The sequence below is a fragment of the Stegostoma tigrinum genome, chromosome 3 (genome assembly GCF_030684315.1).
Source record: "Stegostoma tigrinum isolate sSteTig4 chromosome 3, sSteTig4.hap1, whole genome shotgun sequence".
Classification (NCBI taxonomy): domain Eukaryota; kingdom Metazoa; phylum Chordata; class Chondrichthyes; order Orectolobiformes; family Stegostomatidae; genus Stegostoma; species Stegostoma tigrinum.
In genome coordinates, this window is record NC_081356.1 from 47,007,155 (window position 1) to 47,025,885 (window position 18,731).

General features: G+C 40.4%; 1 protein-coding gene across 4 annotated transcripts in view; it reads right to left on the reverse strand.

Annotated features, from left to right (window-relative positions):
- Positions 1-18,731, reverse strand: part of LOC125451281 (multiple PDZ domain protein) — a 227,215-nt gene that overhangs the window by 200,571 nt on the left and 7,913 nt on the right. For 3 of the 4 annotated variants that reach the window (XM_059644577.1, XM_059644578.1, XM_059644579.1), the window contains exons 3-7: positions 5,991-6,079; positions 4,476-4,671; positions 3,993-4,094; positions 3,204-3,283; positions 1,130-1,276 (exon numbers count right to left, since the gene is read on the reverse strand). In XM_059644577.1, the coding sequence (XP_059500560.1) occupies positions 1,130-1,276; positions 3,204-3,283; positions 3,993-4,094; positions 4,476-4,671; positions 5,991-6,079 (614 nt within the window). Of the gene's footprint in view, positions 1-1,129; positions 1,277-3,203; positions 3,284-3,992; positions 4,095-4,475; positions 4,672-5,990; positions 6,080-13,701; positions 14,175-18,731 lie in introns of those variants that run through there. The other variant, XM_048528244.2, reaches the window with a different exon arrangement.

Below are 18,731 nucleotides of genomic sequence, written 5' to 3' on the forward strand. Positions count from 1 at the left end.
ATAGATTCATTAGTGGTCATCTTCCAAGGTTCTTTAGAATGTGGAATAATTCCTACAGATCAGATGGTAGCTGATATAACATGATTATTTAAGAAGGAAGGAGAGAGAAAACAGAATTATAAGGCAGTGAATCTGACATCAAGAGTGGTCAAGAGTCCATTATCAAGAATTTTGAGGCAGAGCACTTGGGAAACAGTGACAGAATCAATCAGACATGGGCAGCATGGATTTAGAAAAAGGAAATCACGCTTGACATATCTCCTGCAATTCTTCATGTATGTTACCAATTTAGTTGACCGGGGAGTCAGTGGGTGTAGTTTATTTGGACTTTCAGAAGGCTTTTGAAAGAGTGCAAAAGATAAATGCCTAAAATGAAAGTACATAGGATTAAGGAAGTGTATGGAGGTTGGTAGAAAATTAGTTGGTGGACATAAAACAAAGGTAGAATAAATGGGTTTTGTCCTGAATGGAAAGCAGTGATTAGAGGGGTGCTAGGTATTAGGACTATGACCCCAGCTATTCACAATATATGTTCTAATTACAGAGGGAGAGCAACAACGATTTGCCAAAATTGATTCCTGGAATGGCACACTGACATATGAGGAGAGACTGAGTTTGTTCAGGTTGTGTTCACTGGAGATTAGAATAGAAGGTGGGGGGGATCAATTTAATAGAAATCTAAAATTCGAACAGGAATTGGACTATTTAGATGCAGGATGGGTGTTCCCGATTGAGAGAGAGTCCAGAACCAGGGGTCATAGTTTAAATGTAAGGGATAAACCTTTTAAGCTGAAGAGATTTCTTCAGTGGTGAGCTTGTAGAAGTCAGTACCACAGGAAAGCCAAAATGCTGTGTATTTTTAAGGAGGTAGATATTGCTCGTGGCTGAAAGAATCAAGGGAATTTTTTTTTATTTCAAGAGCAGGAGTACATGGAATTAGGTTATTGAGCTCGACATCAGCCCTGATCATACTGAATGGTGCAATTTGTTCGAACAGTTGATCAGCCTACTCCTATACTTATCATTTAAGTTATAAAGTCTTTTTCAGCCGTACTCAAATAAGTATCCGGAATCACAAAACACAAGTAACACAAACAATATCTACTGTGCAAACCAAATTTAAACTTACCTCTAATAGCTCATCTCCACTATATAGTCTCCCATTACAGCCCACGGGTCCCTCAGGGAGAATGGAACGTATATAATGATGCCCAGTGGCAGCTTCCAAACTTATACCAAGGCCACTGCTTTCACTGAACTTTGTTACTTGAGTCACCTGACACATCAAATGTACAGCATAACCTATTATTTTTGATTATCTTTAAAGAAATTCCAAGCCAAAAATGAATGAGTGAAATGCACTAATACTGTTTAAATTCTAACATTTTAGAATAATAGCACAATTAGCTGTCTTTGCTCTAGGTGTCAAAACTTTGATGGCCATAAAGCCAGTTATTTCTTCACTTTTACCTCCTTTATTTTTTTTATCAACTTAACTACATTAACTATGAATAGTAGTTCAAAAAAATTAACGTAAACAGCATACTAGTCTCCAATAACAAGTACTCACATTGTAACATTAATTAAGAGATCTCCAAGATATTTCACAGGAATGTTATCAAAATTGTCTACCAAGTTTTTGACATCCTTTTAAGGAAAATATACCTTCTGAAGGAGGGTCTAGGCCCGAACTGTCAACCTTCCTGCTCCTCTGATGCTGCTTGGCCTGCTGTGTTCATCCAGCTCTACACCTTGTTATCCCTTTTTAAGTCACTTTTTTTTAAAATCCTCTACTATAGCGCATATTTATGTGGCTCAGCATTAAACTCTGGGCTAGGACTTGGGCAATGAAAGACATGTCATCTCTGGTAGAGGGATCGAACTACGAGACGCATAAGAGACTAGATTTGGAGAAGCAAAGGTGTTGCCAGACAGGCAGTCAACTTAGGACAATAAACAAGGCGTAATGGATAAAAGGGTCATGGTGCAAGTTAAAATAGATAAACTTTAACTCTTCCAAAGTTCTATTATGACAGATGGAAGATGGGAGGCAAACCAGAAGAGCACAGTAGTAGGTTTCGGGCCTAGACCCTTCATCAGAGAGGTTGAGGCCCGAAACATCAGCTTTTGTGCTCCTGAGATGCTGCTTGGCCTGCTGTGTTCATCCACCTTCACACTTTATTATCTTGGATTCTCCAGCATCTGCAGTTCCCATTATCACAAGCACAATAGTAGTCAAGTCTAGAAAATGGAAGCAATGATGAGGGATTCACAGAACTGTGGCAGAAATGGAGATACATTATACTATTGAGCTGATTACAGGAAAGCAGGATAATACAGAAGGGGAAAAAAAAGTGATCAGAAGTTCATGTCAGAATCAAGTAGGACACCATGCAAAGTCTGGTTCAGCTTTACACACCGACCAGGGAGAGGGATGGAGCTGTTGGCTGATGGAGGGAATTTGTAGTGGAGACTAAAGTCAATGGGACTGAACGTGGTTTATTGCTGCGGAAAAAAAAAACAGGATTTGGAAGGAATTAGCAAAAAAATTTTCTGTGTCTGATCATAGGGGTTGCTGGACACAAAGGCGGTCTGTATCAAAGGCTAGCCTCAGTGTTAACGCAGTCCCATCCGTATTAAACAAAAACTGATAAAACAACACAGCCCCCATTTCTCCCTCCATCCCACACTGACATTATATCCTATCCATATCAATTCATTCTAATTTATGCCCCCGATTCATTCAAAGTCAAACCTACACATTACTTCACATCATCCATGGCTGCTCATACCCTCCATGCTAACCTATGCCAAAATACCTATATACCCTTTCCCCTCTCATACCCTCCTGAGCAAACCATGCCATTTTATCCATCTCTCCATGGCCCATTTTAGAGACTTATTTTCCAATCAATTTTTGTCTAATGCTTAGCTTGAAATCAAAAAAACTTTGGCAATATTTTTCAAGTCAATGAAAAAGTGGGTGGAAAATCAGCAGCCAATTCACTAAGAGCTTATTTTATGTTGCTGTCATAAACAAATTTTGTATGAAATGCTTCTAAAGAAAATTGATTGATCAGGACTATACTGCATCCGAAAAGGACTTCTCTGAAAATATTTTGTCATAAGGTTATTGCATATAAGCTGACTATGCTCACAAATTCTTAACTGAAATGCAATAGGTACATTTTTCATTTACATACCACAATTTGAGAGTTAGTTCCAAGAATATCCTGCCATTTAACACAAAGTCTTTCCTCTTCTGATGAGCTCAGATGAATGCCTGGAATGAAGAAGGATATATAAAGCAAATTTTATTTTACTTAAGGTTTATATCACCCCATGCATATTAACAAAAAAAAACACTTTCTTTTAAAACTATACGTCGAAAGAATGTATGCGAGTCTGCATTTACTATCTGCTTCTATAAATATTCAGCATTTCAGTCACCAGATTAACAAATTCTTCAATTCAATAAAATTTATCTAGCAAACATTTTCCTCTCTTGCTTGCCACAATGTGCAGTACAATAAATAGGACAGATGGATTTCAACTATAAATGATTCTTCAAGTTAAACAATCAGCAGTTCAATTACAAATCTGAATGACCTGTACAATAAATGAAAAAAGGATCTTACAAGCTCAACTTCAGACAAGAGCAGAATTTATTCTTCATTTTAAAAACTCGGATCTGAATTTTTGGCCTCGAATCTTAAGTACAAAAACTTAACCCCTACTTCCCTATATGATACCTATGCCAACCTCATGCCCCTACTTAATTTGCCAAAATATCTGGGTATAGGGTGGAAGTTCTACCTATTTTAAAATGCTTACTACTCTGCATTTTGTAAAGAAAGCCTATATCTGCCACACATTAATTGCTGGCATTTACAGCAAAGATGTCCAATTATAGTCTTCAGATCATGCTACAGTTTAATCCGGTATCTTCCAACAACTCTCCAAATGAAGCATTCGCTTAGAATAATCTGTACCTGCTGTGAACCTGGTTTCACTTTCAGCTTCAATTCCTTGCTCAGTAACAGATGAAGTATTTGAAACCCAATTCACCAAAGCTGATGAATCTTCAATCATTGCTACAGAGATCATTAACAAGAAGGGAAACAAATGATGTACTTATGTTTAAAATCAGATTACCATGATACATAAAACCCCAAAATTAACAATCAAACTGGTAACATTCAATTTTCATTCCTCAAAAAGACCAGGTTATTGCAAAGTCAACTCTCATTGGTATTTTGCTTTAATCCACATTTACTCACATTTAAATTCTTTCATCTATTTTAAATATACATAAAATGAGAAACAGTTTCTGGCTTTTCAGCTTGGTTATGATGAACACAACTTTAACCAAATTATCTACTTAGAGATCCTAACTGTTTCTAGAACAAAATGAAAACTCAAGCATTGGTTACAACAGCAAATCAAATTCGTGAAGCAGGCAAGGACTAATGTACCTGAAGCATGTTTGTTATCTATTGTGAGGAGATCTCCACATTTTTCAGGTTTTACTTCATCTTTGCATTCAGGCTGTGTCAAAGCTTCTGGTTCAAGTCCCCTCCTCATTAAAATAAGATGCACAGTTTGGCCAGTGTGACGCAACATTTCCACTGCTTGATGGTTAGTGAAACTTTGAATATTTGTTCCATCCACCTAGAATGGAAACCGATTTAGACTACATTGCCCAAATTACAACTAAAATAGTCTGCCATATTGAAATGGTAGTCTCACCAAAAAAAGAATGGGCAAGCTGGCTGATATGGTCATTTTGCTTTTTAAATTTGTAGATTTTGGATTGCACAGTATCAGTCAAGTTAGTTGCATTGGCTATTGGGGCATGAAGAGTGCGCTACCAAAAATCCCCATATGTTAAATATTCTGATTACACATTAGATGACAGTCACAGTTTTGACATGAAAAGGGCAACCTTTACATATATTATATATATATATATATATATATATATATACATACACACACACACACTTCTTTTTTTGATATAACAATGTTATTTAATCAAGATGTTTAAATTTATAAAATATATTTGTTCAAGCAATGTAGTTTTAAATTAAAATAAGATGTATTTACTTCACTTGGCTAGTGAAAGGGATGGCCCACTCAAGGACAAAAAGAATCAGTTAAAGAAATTAGATCACTTTCTCATTATGATGAATGTATACCATACATTCAGAATTTGGAATTTCAAAACTGAGTCAGAGCGAAGCTGCCATTCTGTAGATATTGTTGCTTTTTCAAAAGGTCAGTAATTCATTTGAAACAGTGGCTCAAGTACATAATTTCCAAGGCATGTGATCCAGTGAAGCGTATAGCAGGACGATGGAGATAATGACAGGGGATAAAAACAGAACAAAGGCAACAGTTTAGCTTTTAACTTCAGTTCAAATTAATTAGGAGTTTCGATCAAAAGGGAGAACAGCTTCCTCTTAGCAGGAGGATCATGCTTTCAATTCAAGAGGGCTAGTCATCTTGGCAGAGGGTTTTTACAATGACTGAAACCTCTAAACTGTGAAAACTTTGATAGAAAGTTCAGTTCCGACAACTTCAAAAGAAGGTTTTGGGTAGCAGTCCAAGAACAAGAACTGAAAAGAAATCATAAAGCTGATTCAACAATCTCAAAACCGGACAGTCAGATATTTATAAAATTCAGAGTTAAGATAGGAGTTATACATTCCTGGGATTTGAGCATTTGTAATAGATATTATTGGAAAACGGGTGAAATTCTGTTTTGCTGTTGTAGCCTCACGTGAATGCGCTTTTTGCCCACCAATGATTAATCTTCTCAGTAATCAATTGTCAAAATGAATCTATGATCAATTAAGCCGGGTTTCATTTTGGTGTCAAAATTACCCAGCATGTTAATCAAGCAGAATTGCAACATGGCTAGATTTTATGTAGCTTACTAGGTATCTTAGGAAAATTAGAAGTTTTCTCCATATGAAAATTGTACATACAGCTATAATCTGGTCACCAACATGTATTCTTCCATCCTGTTCAACCGCACTTGCTCGAGTTATGCTTTTCACGAAGATGCCAGAAGGCTCTGTAACCACAAACCCATCCATGCAAATTTTCAAATATACATTCAATCTTTGGAAAACTCAAAAATATTAATGCTTAAATAACAGCAACTACTAATTGACAGGTCATGTTCCATAAGGTCAAAATCAGGTTGTTTACAACTATGTCGCTTGGTTTCATGTAAAAGTCTGCAAGTTTAATTCAGTATCACTAATTCCAGTTTGAATATGATAGGAACACTGAAAAGTCAGCTTGGCAAATAAAGCTAACTCCTTTATTTAAACAAACAGTCATGATTATTTTCAGATTTCATTTTTTTTTCACAAGCAGGTAGTTTCCTTTCTAACCAAATACTGTTTCCACCTATATTTCTCTCTTTGGGAGAAATTATTTTGCAAATGACACTCAATCTCAGGCTTTAAACAAAAAAGTAGATAGTGTCAAATAAAAAGGAAAATGAGATAGAAACAACCTAAAGCTAAAGTTAGATGTAAATAATTCATTAACTTTCATCCAGTGAGTTGACTGTAAAGCTCTGCAGACAAATCACAGCCAAAGCCCTTGACTCCTCCACAAACATCTATGGATACTAAATAATCACTGAAATGTTGCTGTGCAAAAGGAGGATATTCAAAGAACAATACAGCACAGGAACAACACTTCAGCCCTCCAAGCCTGCGCCAACATATTTTGCCTTTCCCAACTGAAACTGTCTTCACTGGCAGGATCCATATTAATCTATTCCCTTTCTAGTCATGTATTCGTCCAGATGCTTCCAGAATGTTGCTACTGGGTCTCCTTTCAACACCAACTCCAGCAGCACATTCCAGGCACTCGCCGTGTACGAAACTTGCCTTGCACATCTCTTTTGAACTTCCCCGCACAACCCCCCCGCACCCCCGACCCCCGCACCTTGAACCTGTTGTGTGGTAACTGATCCTCCACCCTCGGAAAAAGCTTCAATTTCTACTGTATCCATGCCACTCAATCTTATAAATTTCCACCAGGTCGCCGCTCAACCTCCTGCATTCCAAGGAAAACAAACCCAGTCTATCCAACTCTTCTTCATAGCTAAAATCCCCTATACCAGGCAACATTTCTGTAGCCTTTCCAAAACATTCCCATCCTTCTGGTAGTGAGCTGACCAGTGCTGTACATAATATTCCAAATGTAACCTAACAAATGGAGCATAACATGTATATTCTTATACTCAATGCCCCTTCCAATGAAGACAAGCAAGTCATATGCCTTTTTATAAAAAAAATCTACCTGCGCTGCCACATTTAATCATCTGTGGACCTGCACAAGCAGATCCCTGTGCATATTATTACTCCTATGGGTTCTGCCACTCGTTGTATAATATCCACTTGTACCCGACCCTCTAAAAATCACCACCTCATATTTGTCCAGATTAAAATGCATGTGCTATTTTTCTGTCCATGCCTCCAAGTGATCCATATCCTACTGTATCCTCTGATAATCATCACTATCTGCAACTCTACCAATCTTTGTATCATCCACAAACTTACTATTTAGACCGGCTAAGTTTTCCTTAAAAATCATTTATGCAGACCACGAAGAGCAAAGGTCCCAACACTGATCCCTGTGGAACACCACTAGTCACAAGCTCCTATTCCGAATAGCATCCAACAGTACCCTCTCTTCTATGACTAAGCCAGTTGCTTCCATCTTGCCAACTCACTCGGTACCATGTGACTTTCCCTTTTGTGCCAGTCTGCCATGTGGGACCTTGTCAAAGGCTTTAGTGAAGTTCATGTAGACAACATCAACCGCTTTCCCCTCAATCATCTTCATCGCCTCCTCAAAAAACTTGATCAAGCTTGTGAGGCACAACCTCCTCCACACAAAACCATGCTGTCTTTTGCTAATATTCAATTTACTTCTAAATACATATAGATTTTGACCCCAGGAAACTTTTCCAATAATTTCCCCACCACTGACATGAGACTCATTGGCTGGTAATTTCTTGGATTATCCCTGTTATACTTCTTAAACTATGGGACAACACTGGAAATTCTTCAGTCTTCCGAGGTCTCCCCTGTGGCTAAACAGGACATAAAGATGTTTATCAGTGCTCCAATTTGTTCTCTTGCCTCTCTCAAAATTCCAGGATAGATCCCAAGGTCCTAATAGGATCTTTCTATCTTAATACTTGAGGGTGCACAACACCTCATCCTTCTTTAAAAAATCTGTGGCATTGGCACGGTGGCTCAGTGGTTAGCACTGCAGCCTCATAGCGCGAGGGACCCAGGTTCGATTCCTGCCTCGGGGAACTGTCTGTGTTGAGTTTGCACATTCTCCCCGTGCCTGTGTGGGTTTCCTCTGGGTGCTCTGGTTTCCTCCCAGAGTCCAAAGATGTTCAGGCTAGGTGGATTGGCCATGATAAATTGCCCATAGTGTTCAGGGCTGTGTGGGTTATAGGGGGATGGGACTGGGTGGGATGCTGCAAAGGGCAGTGTGGACTTGTTGGTCGGAAGGGCCTGTTACCACACTTTAGATTAGATTCTCTACATCACCCCAACAGAAACTCTACACTCCTTGTCCTTTGGTGAAAATTGACACAAAGCATTTGTTTAGGACCTCAGCTACCTCTTCTGGCTCCAGATTCTTTTTGTCCTTGAGTGGGCCATCCCTTTCACTAGCTATCCTCTTGCTTTTCATATATGTAGAAAAAGCCTTGGGATTCTTTGTAATTCTGTTTGCTAATGACATTTCATGATCCTTTTAGACCTAATTCCTTGTTTAAGTTCTTTCCTACTTATAAACTTCAAGGGCTTTAACCGTTCCCATCCTCCTAGACCTTACATCATGCTTCCTTTTTTGTTGACCAAGGTCATAACATTCCTGGTCATCCAAGATTCATGTAACTTGCCATCCATGTCGTTCATTCTAGTGGGGACATGCCGCCCTCTAACTCTTAACTGCCATTTGAAATACTCCTACATGTCTGATGTAGATTTATCTACAAAAAAAAATTACCTCCAAAAGAACATTCTCCAGTTCCTGCCTAAATATTGTTGTTCACCCAACTTAACACCTTCACCCAAGGACTGCTGGTATCCATAAACATGAATGTTCGGTCAAGTGTTTACAATAGATGTTCAATGAACATTATGACTTGGCCCATGTCCCCACAAACCGAAGCATTATTTCTATTTAAGTAATCTATTGCTCGTGGATGCCTCTGTTCAGCCTGCCTCCACTGCACTTGACACTTCATTTCAGTCTGTAACCATGTGAAAGACATTTTTTCACACTGTTACTTTTATAAGTCACCTTAAAACTACTGTGTCCTCTCTTATTTGATTTTTCTATATGCAAGAACAGTTCCTCCTGATCTATTTGATTCAGACCTCTCAGAATTTTGGAAACTACAATCAAATTTCTTCTTAGCCTTTGTCACACCAATAAAACCAGACTCAATTACTCCAACCTACCTTCATAATTGAAATCTCCCATCCCTGGAACCTTCCTCGTGAATGTCATCCTCACTCTCTTCAATACCTTCACACCATTACTAAAGTGTGTGGCACTTAGTGTTGTACACAATACTCCAGCTGGGTCTTATGCAGAAGCAGCATAACCTCCATGTCATCACATATTCAGCCACTCCAATGTATCAATGCCACTTTGAAGGTTTGCACTGTTCCCTCGGTTTACAAATGTTTCAAAGTTTTACATCATCTAGAAACTCTGAAATTGTCCCTTGTACTCCAAGAAATAGTTTATTAATATAAATGCAGAAAATTCAAGGATTCTGAATACTTAGCCTTGGGAAATTACTACAAACCATCTGCCAGCCTACAAAATACATCCATTAAAACAATACTCTTTTTCCCATCATTAAACAAACTTTGCATGTATGGTTGCTGCCAATTTTATCCTAGAAGCAGTAACTTTTCTGACAAGTCTGCTGTGCGGACAGTACTGTCGTGAATACCTTTTGTAAATCCATGCTCGTCACATCAACATTACCCTCAGCAACCTTCTGTTACCTCTTCAAAAACCTTCAGCAGGTTCAAAGAGATTTTCCATTTGGATCTCCATGCCGAGTTTCTCGAATTAACCCAAATGTATTCCTCGATTAATTCTCTCCCAAATTAATAGAACTAGCAGAACAAACAACAGATGTGACAGTACAGTCAGGGGGCTGGCTCAGGGTCACTTCAATACTGACTCTGGATCCTAAGAGGCCTTACGTATCTAGACAAAGATGAGCAGAAAAGCATTCTGCTGAGGAACATTGATGGCTCTCTGATACTCACATCAAAAACCAATTGAAAGAGGCACTGAAAAGGAAAGGACACAGGATGCAGTCTGGATGAGGACTTCAAAATCCAATACCAACAGCAGCTCAGTAACACTACCATTAACTAAGCCTACACCACACCTGAAGGATAATCTGGCAGGTAAGCTAATGAAAAAGGGAAAAACGGAAAAACCTACTTGACCTTATTCTTACTGTCATGCAGTTACAGACGCAACTGCCCATGGCAACGTTGGTACGAATGACCACCAATAATCCAACAGAGGGAAAAAAAGCCCATCCCATACATACCAGTCTTCAGACAATTTGATTCATGCTTAATTCATGCCTCACATGAGCACATTAAAAGACAGCCAGGACTATCATCCAAGTTACATTCAGGTCATGGTGCTGAAGACATGCTGCAGAATTAGCCATGTCCCAAACAAGCTGTTCCAATACTAGTATTGACACAACATTTTTGAAGATTGCACTAAAAAGACAAATTTAATTCAGCCAATTACCACTCCATATCAATATACTTTCAGTCATCAGCATGACAACAGAAGATAGTGGCAGTGTTACCAAGTGTCACTTACTTGAAAATAACCTGCAAACAATCTCCAAAACGAGTCATCTCCTGACACGACTACAGTATCAACTTAAATATGGACAAAAGAGCTGAATTGCCCTAGAGGCGGGGTTAGATAAGAACGATTGCCCATAGATGTTGATATTGCTGGCTAGGCCAGTATTTCTCGACCATCTGCAATTGTTCTCGAAAAGATGGTGGTCAGCTGTCTTCTTGCTACAGTTCTTGGCCACCGGCCCCTAAATGTTAACAGTTTTCTATCCAGAAATGCTGCAAGACCTATCAAGTTGCTCCAGCAATTTACTTTTGTTTGTTTCAGATCTCCAGCATCTGCAGTTCTTTGTTTTAGTTTAGTCGTTAAAGGCTGGCATTTACCATGTTGGGGGCCTTGAGAGATGAAGGTAGATCCTTGACTTGGAAAAAGCCAAAAGAACTGCAAATACTGTAAACCACAAACAAAATTAGAAATTTCTGGACAAGTTTGGAGAGATGTCACAGTTAATGCTTCAGATCAAGTGACCCAAACTCAGAACAGATGGTAACTAAGATAATGTTGGTTTATATGCAGAAGAAGCAGGGGGGAGGGGTATGGAGTAAATAATAGGTGGGATAGAGTCCTGAGAGAGAGAGAAGAAAAAGTGGACGAATAAAGGAATAGCTAGCGATCTAGCTAGGAGTGATAATAGCTGTTAGTGGCTAGCAAATCAGTTGTGTGTAACAAGAGAGCATGTGATAACAAGGTCTGTTGTGTGGGGGTGGTGGTGGGGCAAGGGAACGGGACAGCTCAAGCCCTGAAGTTACTGAAGTTGATATTGAGTCTGGAAGGCTGCAGGGTACCTAAGTGGAAAATGAGGTGCTGTTCTTCCAGATTGCAGTGAGTTTCACTAGAGAACTGCAGCTTGTCTGAGATAGAGATGTTAGCCAGGGAACATAGTTGTGTGTTGAACTAGCAGGTGACTTGAAGTTCAGGATCTATTTTATAGACAGAACGCAAATGGTCCGTGAAGCGGTCACCCAGTCTACACTTCATTTCCCTAATGTCGTGGGTACCACATTGAAAGTAGCAAATGCAGTCGACTGGATTGTGTAAGGTACAGGTAAAGCAGTGCTTCACCTGGAAGGTGTGTTTGGGCCCTGGGTTACTGAGAAGGGAGGAAGTAAACAGACAGATGATACACCTTCTGTAGCTACTGCAGAAGGTGCCTTGAGGCTGTCTGTGAGGTGGGGGGATGCGGGGTGGGCGGTGGTTTGTTGGGACTGATGGAAGAGTAGATCAGGGTATACTAGAGGGAACAAGAAGGGATGGGCAGGAACAAGTGTTTGCTAGTAGTGACAAGGTAAATATTCGACTTGGCACATCTAACCAGAACTGGATGTAAATAAAAAAAGTCTCTAATGAAGGGTCTAGGCCCGAAACGTCAGCTTTTGTGCTCCTGAGATGCTGCTTGGCCTGCTGTGTTCATCCAGCCTCACATTTTATTATCCTGGATGTAAATACTTCAGCTTTGTCTTTTGCAATCTTGCTGAACTGCCACATTATTAAGGATGAGGTTATTTGTAGCCTCCTTCTGTTGGTTACTTAATTATCCAACATTCTTCATAACTAGATTTGGGAAATCCACAGAGCTTAAATCTGATTCATTGGTTCTAAGATCCTTTTCTTCAGTCAATTGCATGAAGTGCCCACTATGTGTACAGTACTGCAGTTTCACACTTCGTCTTTAGGAATGCCTGGTGATGTCACTGCATATTGTCCGGCACAGTTTGTTGAAAGAAGGTCAATCCACTGGTTTGGTGATGCTAGAGAGTGTGGGATATGCCAGGCCATCAATTACAGATAGAGGTATTATGCCTCACGGATGCCCAGTTTTAAATTGTTGGATGGGTAATAAATCTATCATTTGGTATGCACTGTGACACACAAGATGAGTTGGTCTCCACAAGGACTGTGCAAGATAGATTGGTGAGAACATGGTCAATTAGCTCTTTCCCGCTTGTTGACTCTCTTACCACATGCTACAGGTCGAATCTAGCTACGGCTTTCAAAATTCAGCCTACTCAGCCATTACATTGTGACCTTGCCCACCTCCATTTTATTCCAAAATAAAGTGCTGAACATGGAGGAGTACTGATTCACAAGCTAACGGGGTGGTGATGATAGGCAGTAAGCAGATGTTCTCGCTCCATGCAGGACCTGTGTTGCAGTTGCTGAATTTTCACTATTATTGTTTTATCGATTTTGGTTCAAAGCTATCAACTGGGAATTACTTGTGGACCTTAAAACAGACTGTGGTAAAAAAGGATAAAGAACAGGGCAGCACGGTGGCTCAGCGGTTAGCACTGCAGCCTCACAGCACCAGGGACCCAGGCTCGATTCCAGCCTCGGGCGACTGTCTGTGCAGAGTTTGCACATTCTCCCCGTGTCTGCGTGGGTTTCCGCTGGGTGCTCCGGTTTCCTCCCACTGCCCCAAGGATGTGCACACTAGGTGGATTGGCCATGCTAAATTGTCCGTCGTGTTCGGGGGTATGTGGGTTATAGAGGAATGGGAACGGGTTTGGGTGGCATGCTTCGGGGGGGTTTGGACTTGTTGGGCCAAAAGGGCCTGTTTCCACACTGTAGGTAATCTAATCTAAACAGACAATACAAGCTTCTTTGATTTGAGAGGGCAGCCCTGGAGGCTAGTTGCAGGCTGAATCTTGATTAAAAAAAAGATTCCAACAGACACAACGAAGAACATTATTCTTAAAACAGATAGCAAAAGTCAGTTATTAACAAGATCAGTACCTGGGAACTGTTTTTGGAAGTCTGGAAGAGATGTTGTGCTCAAGCATGTGGCAGTTTTTGAATGGTAACGGAGGTCTTCGGAACACTCAGGGTGGACCCAGAACTGACTTTTCTTCTGAGCTGCGCTTTTCATAGACACAAGCTTGCTGCTGACAAGACAGCACGAAGATTTGGAAGCTCCCTCTCACAAAGTTCAAACAGCAGAAAGCTGAGTTAGAAGTATTCCTACTATTGCCAGTGTGAACTAAGGAGGTGACTCATTGGCAGTACCAGGAAAGCAACATGTGCTTGTGAAACAATGCTTCATAAAAGCCAACTATCTGGCCAATTTGTTAGCTTCTTTTAGTTATCCCTTACCAGTGTCTGTCTGTCTGTCTGTCTATTGTGCGAATGGGGCTGAAAACAAATGTTTTGGGCTTAAATCATGGGCATTAATTAGATTACTATGTCATTTAATTTTTTTGTCTGCTACGTATTTAACAAGTCTTTATTTTAAGCTACAAAACTGGTGTGTGGAAATCAATAAACTGCAGATTAATTATTGGTTATTCAAGAGTCTGGTTAGTAACCATTGGTTTAACTATTTGGGGGTCTACTAAAGTCTAATTTTCCTGTGGTGAAAATAGAGAGGTAGAAAGGCTGATATGATTCAGTTGGCTGGCTGAGTCTTAACACCTGATACCAGCAATAATGCCCCTTCTATCATAAGATCAAAATGGGTATATTCGCTGATACATGTATTGTATTCACAACCAATCAGAAGACCTTAGAACTTTCGGGCGGCACAGTGGCTCAGTGGTTAGCACTACAGCCTCACAGTGCCAAGGACCCGGGTTCGATTCTGTCTGTGCGGAGTTTGCACATTCTCCCTGTGTCTGCGTGAGTTTCCTCCAGGTGTTCTGGTTTCCTCCCACAGTCCAAAGGTGTGCAGCCTAGGTGGATTGGCCATGCTAAATTGTCCGTAGTGTTCAGGGGTGTGAGAATTATAAGCGGATGGGTCTGGGTGGTGATGCTCCAAGGGGCGGTGTGGACTTGTTGGGCCAAAGGACCTGTTTCCACACTGTAGGGAATCTAATCAAACATAAAACAGCTTCTGCCCATGTGTAACAAGAAATGAGCAACATTCAGGATTGGGTTGCATCCTACCACACAAGTGCCAGATACTAGCCATCCCCAACAAGAGAAATTAAATGTCCTAAGCCCAACTACATTCAGCTTGTTCATAAATGACCTTTTCCCCATCGTAAAGTAAGAGATGGGGACGTTTGCCGTAAATTGCATAATGTTCAGCCGCAATCGTGACTCCTCACACACTGAAGCAGTTCGTGTATAGGAGGTTGACAGCGGTTTCTACAATCATGAGGCTTATAGATAACTTGAATGGCAGGGTTTTTTTCTCCCCCGCAGGGTGAGGGATTTAAGTACTAGATGGCATATTTTTAAGGTGAAGTAAAACGATTTGAGAAAGGCACAAGAGGAATTTTGTTTTATTTTTATTTTTGCATGGAGTGGTTTGCGTGTGGAATGAATTTCCAGAGGAAGTAATGGATGTGGCTACAGTTACAATTTTTAAAAAAGAATTCAGGCAAGTGCATGAATAAGAAATATTAGGAAGGATATGGGATAAGCATAGGTAGATAGGACTAGTTTAGTGGGATTATGGACTGATTGGACTGAAGGGTCTGTTTCTAAGCTGTACGGCTGCACAATTCTATGACGTTATCCAAATGCATGATGATCTGGACAAGATTCAGATTAGGACTGATAAGTGGCAAGTAACAATCACGTCACACAAATGCCAAGCTGTGACCATCACTGATAAGAGTCAATCCAATCACCGTCCCTTCACATTCAAACAGATTACTAGCACTGAATCCTCTACCATCAACCAGAAATTCAAACGAACTCAACACAAATACAGTGGCTACAAGATCAGGTCAGAGACTAGGAATATTGGAGAGAGTAACTAACCTCCTGACTCTCTGAAGCCTGTCCAGCACCTACAAGATACACGTCAAGCTTGTGATGGAGTACTTCCCACTTGCCCGAATGGGTTCAGTTCCAACCACATTCAAGAAGCTCGATAACATCCCAGACAAAGCAGCCTACTTGATTAGCACCACATCCACCACCCAATACACATTGCTACTACCATCTACAAGATGCATGGCAGAAATTCACCAAACATTCTCAGGCAGCATCTTCCAAACACACAACCACTTTCATCTAGAAGAACAAAAGCAGCACCTACGCCTTTAAGTCACTAACCATCCCAACTTGAAAATATATCCCATTCCCTTAACACCGCTGGGTCAAAAATCCTGTAATTCCGTGCCTAACAGCGTTCAGCATCAATCCAGAGCAGATGGACTGCAGTGATTCATGAAGGCAGCTCACCATTTTCTCAATGACAACTAGAGATGGGCAATAATTGCTCGCCACTCAGCAACGCACACATTCCATGAATGAAAAAAAACACTGGATAATTAGAAGTGTTGGCAATGCTGAAACCCAACCATCAAGATTTTGATGGTTACTTTTAACTGGGAACTTAACTGGACTATCCATGCTACAAAACCAAAGTTAGGGACTGGAAAGTGTGCAGGAACTCATCACTCGACTTGTCAAAAAACTTTCCACCATCTACAAGACAGTTTAGGAGCGTGATGAGCTATCCTTTACTTGCCTGGATGAAGGCAGCACCAGCACATTCGAGATGCTCAAAATCATCCAGGTCAAAGTAGCCAGCTCCATCAATACCCCAAATCACCACTATATTTGCCTTGCATATCACATATAAGATGCAATGCAGTAACTCACCAAAATTCTACCAACATCCACAGACTTTCACACCCAACCTCTCAAAGCAAGGACAGCAGACACACAAAGACCATCAGCTGCAAGTGCCCTGCAAGTCACACACTATCTAAATTAGATACTTATTGCCATTCTTTGAGTGTTGCCAAGACAAAATCCTGGAACTTCCTCCATTGCAGCACTGTAGGTGTATCTACCAAAAAGAAAAAACAATGAATCACATGCACCATACAGTTATAGAACACGTCAACAGACTCTCCGGTCCAACTACTCCATGTCAAACATAATCCCAAACTAAACTAGTCCCACCTGCCTGTTCCTGGAACATATCCCTCCAAATTTTTTCTATTCATGTATCTATCCAAATGTCTTTTAAATAATTTTATAATTGCATCAGCATCCACCACTTCCTCAGAAATTTCATTCTACACTCAAACCACCTTGCATAAAAATTTTGCCCCCCATGTCTTTTTACAATCTTTCACCTCTGATCTTAAAATTGTGTCCCCTAGTCTTGAAATCCCACAGCATAAGGAAAAGACAACAGCCATTAACTCTATCTATACCCTCATTATTCTATAAGCTTCTATCAGGCCACCTCTCTACCTCTTATGCTCTTAGTGGTAAAAGTCCCAGCCTATCCTGCCTTTCTTTATAACTCAAGCCTTCCATCGAACTGGGAGGTTTGATAGCAGACGTTTCGCCCTCTTATCAGATGACATCCTCAGTGCTGTGGAGCCTCCTGTGAAGCATGGTCTTGTGCTGGTTCAAATGCAAATGGTCTTTTTTGCTGCAACGACTACCAGCATGCTTAACTACCACCAGTTAACAACCCATAAGTCAGAGAAACAGCAAGGCAGAACAGCCGCAAGGTGATACAAGCCATGATCACAGATGCCCATAACAGACTCCACAAGTACAAATCAAGAAATCATGCACTACAGAAAACAAATGACCAAATTTACCAATGACAGAGAAGACAACATGAACAACAAATGATAAGAAACCTCCGCAACAGACAGCTCACCGATACAGAAATAAAAACAGTACTAATCAAAAGACTGAACTACAACCACAGATACTGAAAAAACCCAACTTCCTGGCAGCAATAGAATCCACAAACAAACTAAATGAGGAAACACAACCAACCAGACAGACCACAGTAGGTCAGACCCTACCGCCAAAGGGAATACTAACAAACTGACTTAACAAAGAGGAAAGGGATGCCCTGAAGAACCTCAAAAAGAACAAAAACATCACTGTCGCGCTGATAAATGCAGAATGACTGTGGTAATGAACAAAACAGACTAGATACAAGAACGCTGAAGAATTACTTGCAGATACACAAATCTACCAAAAGAGAGAATGGGACCCCCTACCACAGTGAACAAACAGAATAACCAATACTCTACAGAGCCTATACAAAACAGGACAGATAAAAACAGAATTGCAAAATATGAAACCAGAAGGCAACAACACACCAATATTGTACAGATTGCCTAAAGTACACAAGCCAGGCATGCCCCTCAAACCAACTGTGGCACTACCCGGAACCTCACACAAAATTAGCAAAGTAACTACAACAGAAGCTTAAACATCTAATCAGTAGTTCAAGACATTCAACACAACGATTCCGCGACAACATCAAGAACACAAAAATCAACAAAGCAGCAATGGTCTCATTCGATGTAACAGCATTGTTTACATCAAATCGAAGAAACCTTGCCAAACAAAACCATATCCAACGTTCAGACAAACACAACAGATGACAGGACGAAGAACAGATCAACAAAATCTGCATACTCAAACTACCGGACTTATGCTTAACAACACACTTTACACTCAATGGCAAGATGTATCAGCAGGTCAACAGGACTCCCATGGACTCACCCATCTCCAGATTGGTAGAGGAGGCAGTCATGCAAAGATTGAAACAAGCAGCCCTCCCACAGATCCAACATGTGGACAACACGTCGTAATTATGACAAGAACAGAAACTGAGACATGATGGTGAAAAGAAAAGAGAATAATGGCTTCACTACAAAAGTGCACAGGAAATCCAAACATATTGAACAGGTTTTAAACTATCACAGCAACCACCCCAACTCACACAAGAGTCCAGAACAGAGACGTCAGCTTTCCTGCTCCTGATGCTGCTTGGCCTGCTGTGTTCATCCAGCCCTACACCTTGTTATCTTACACAAGAGGAGCTG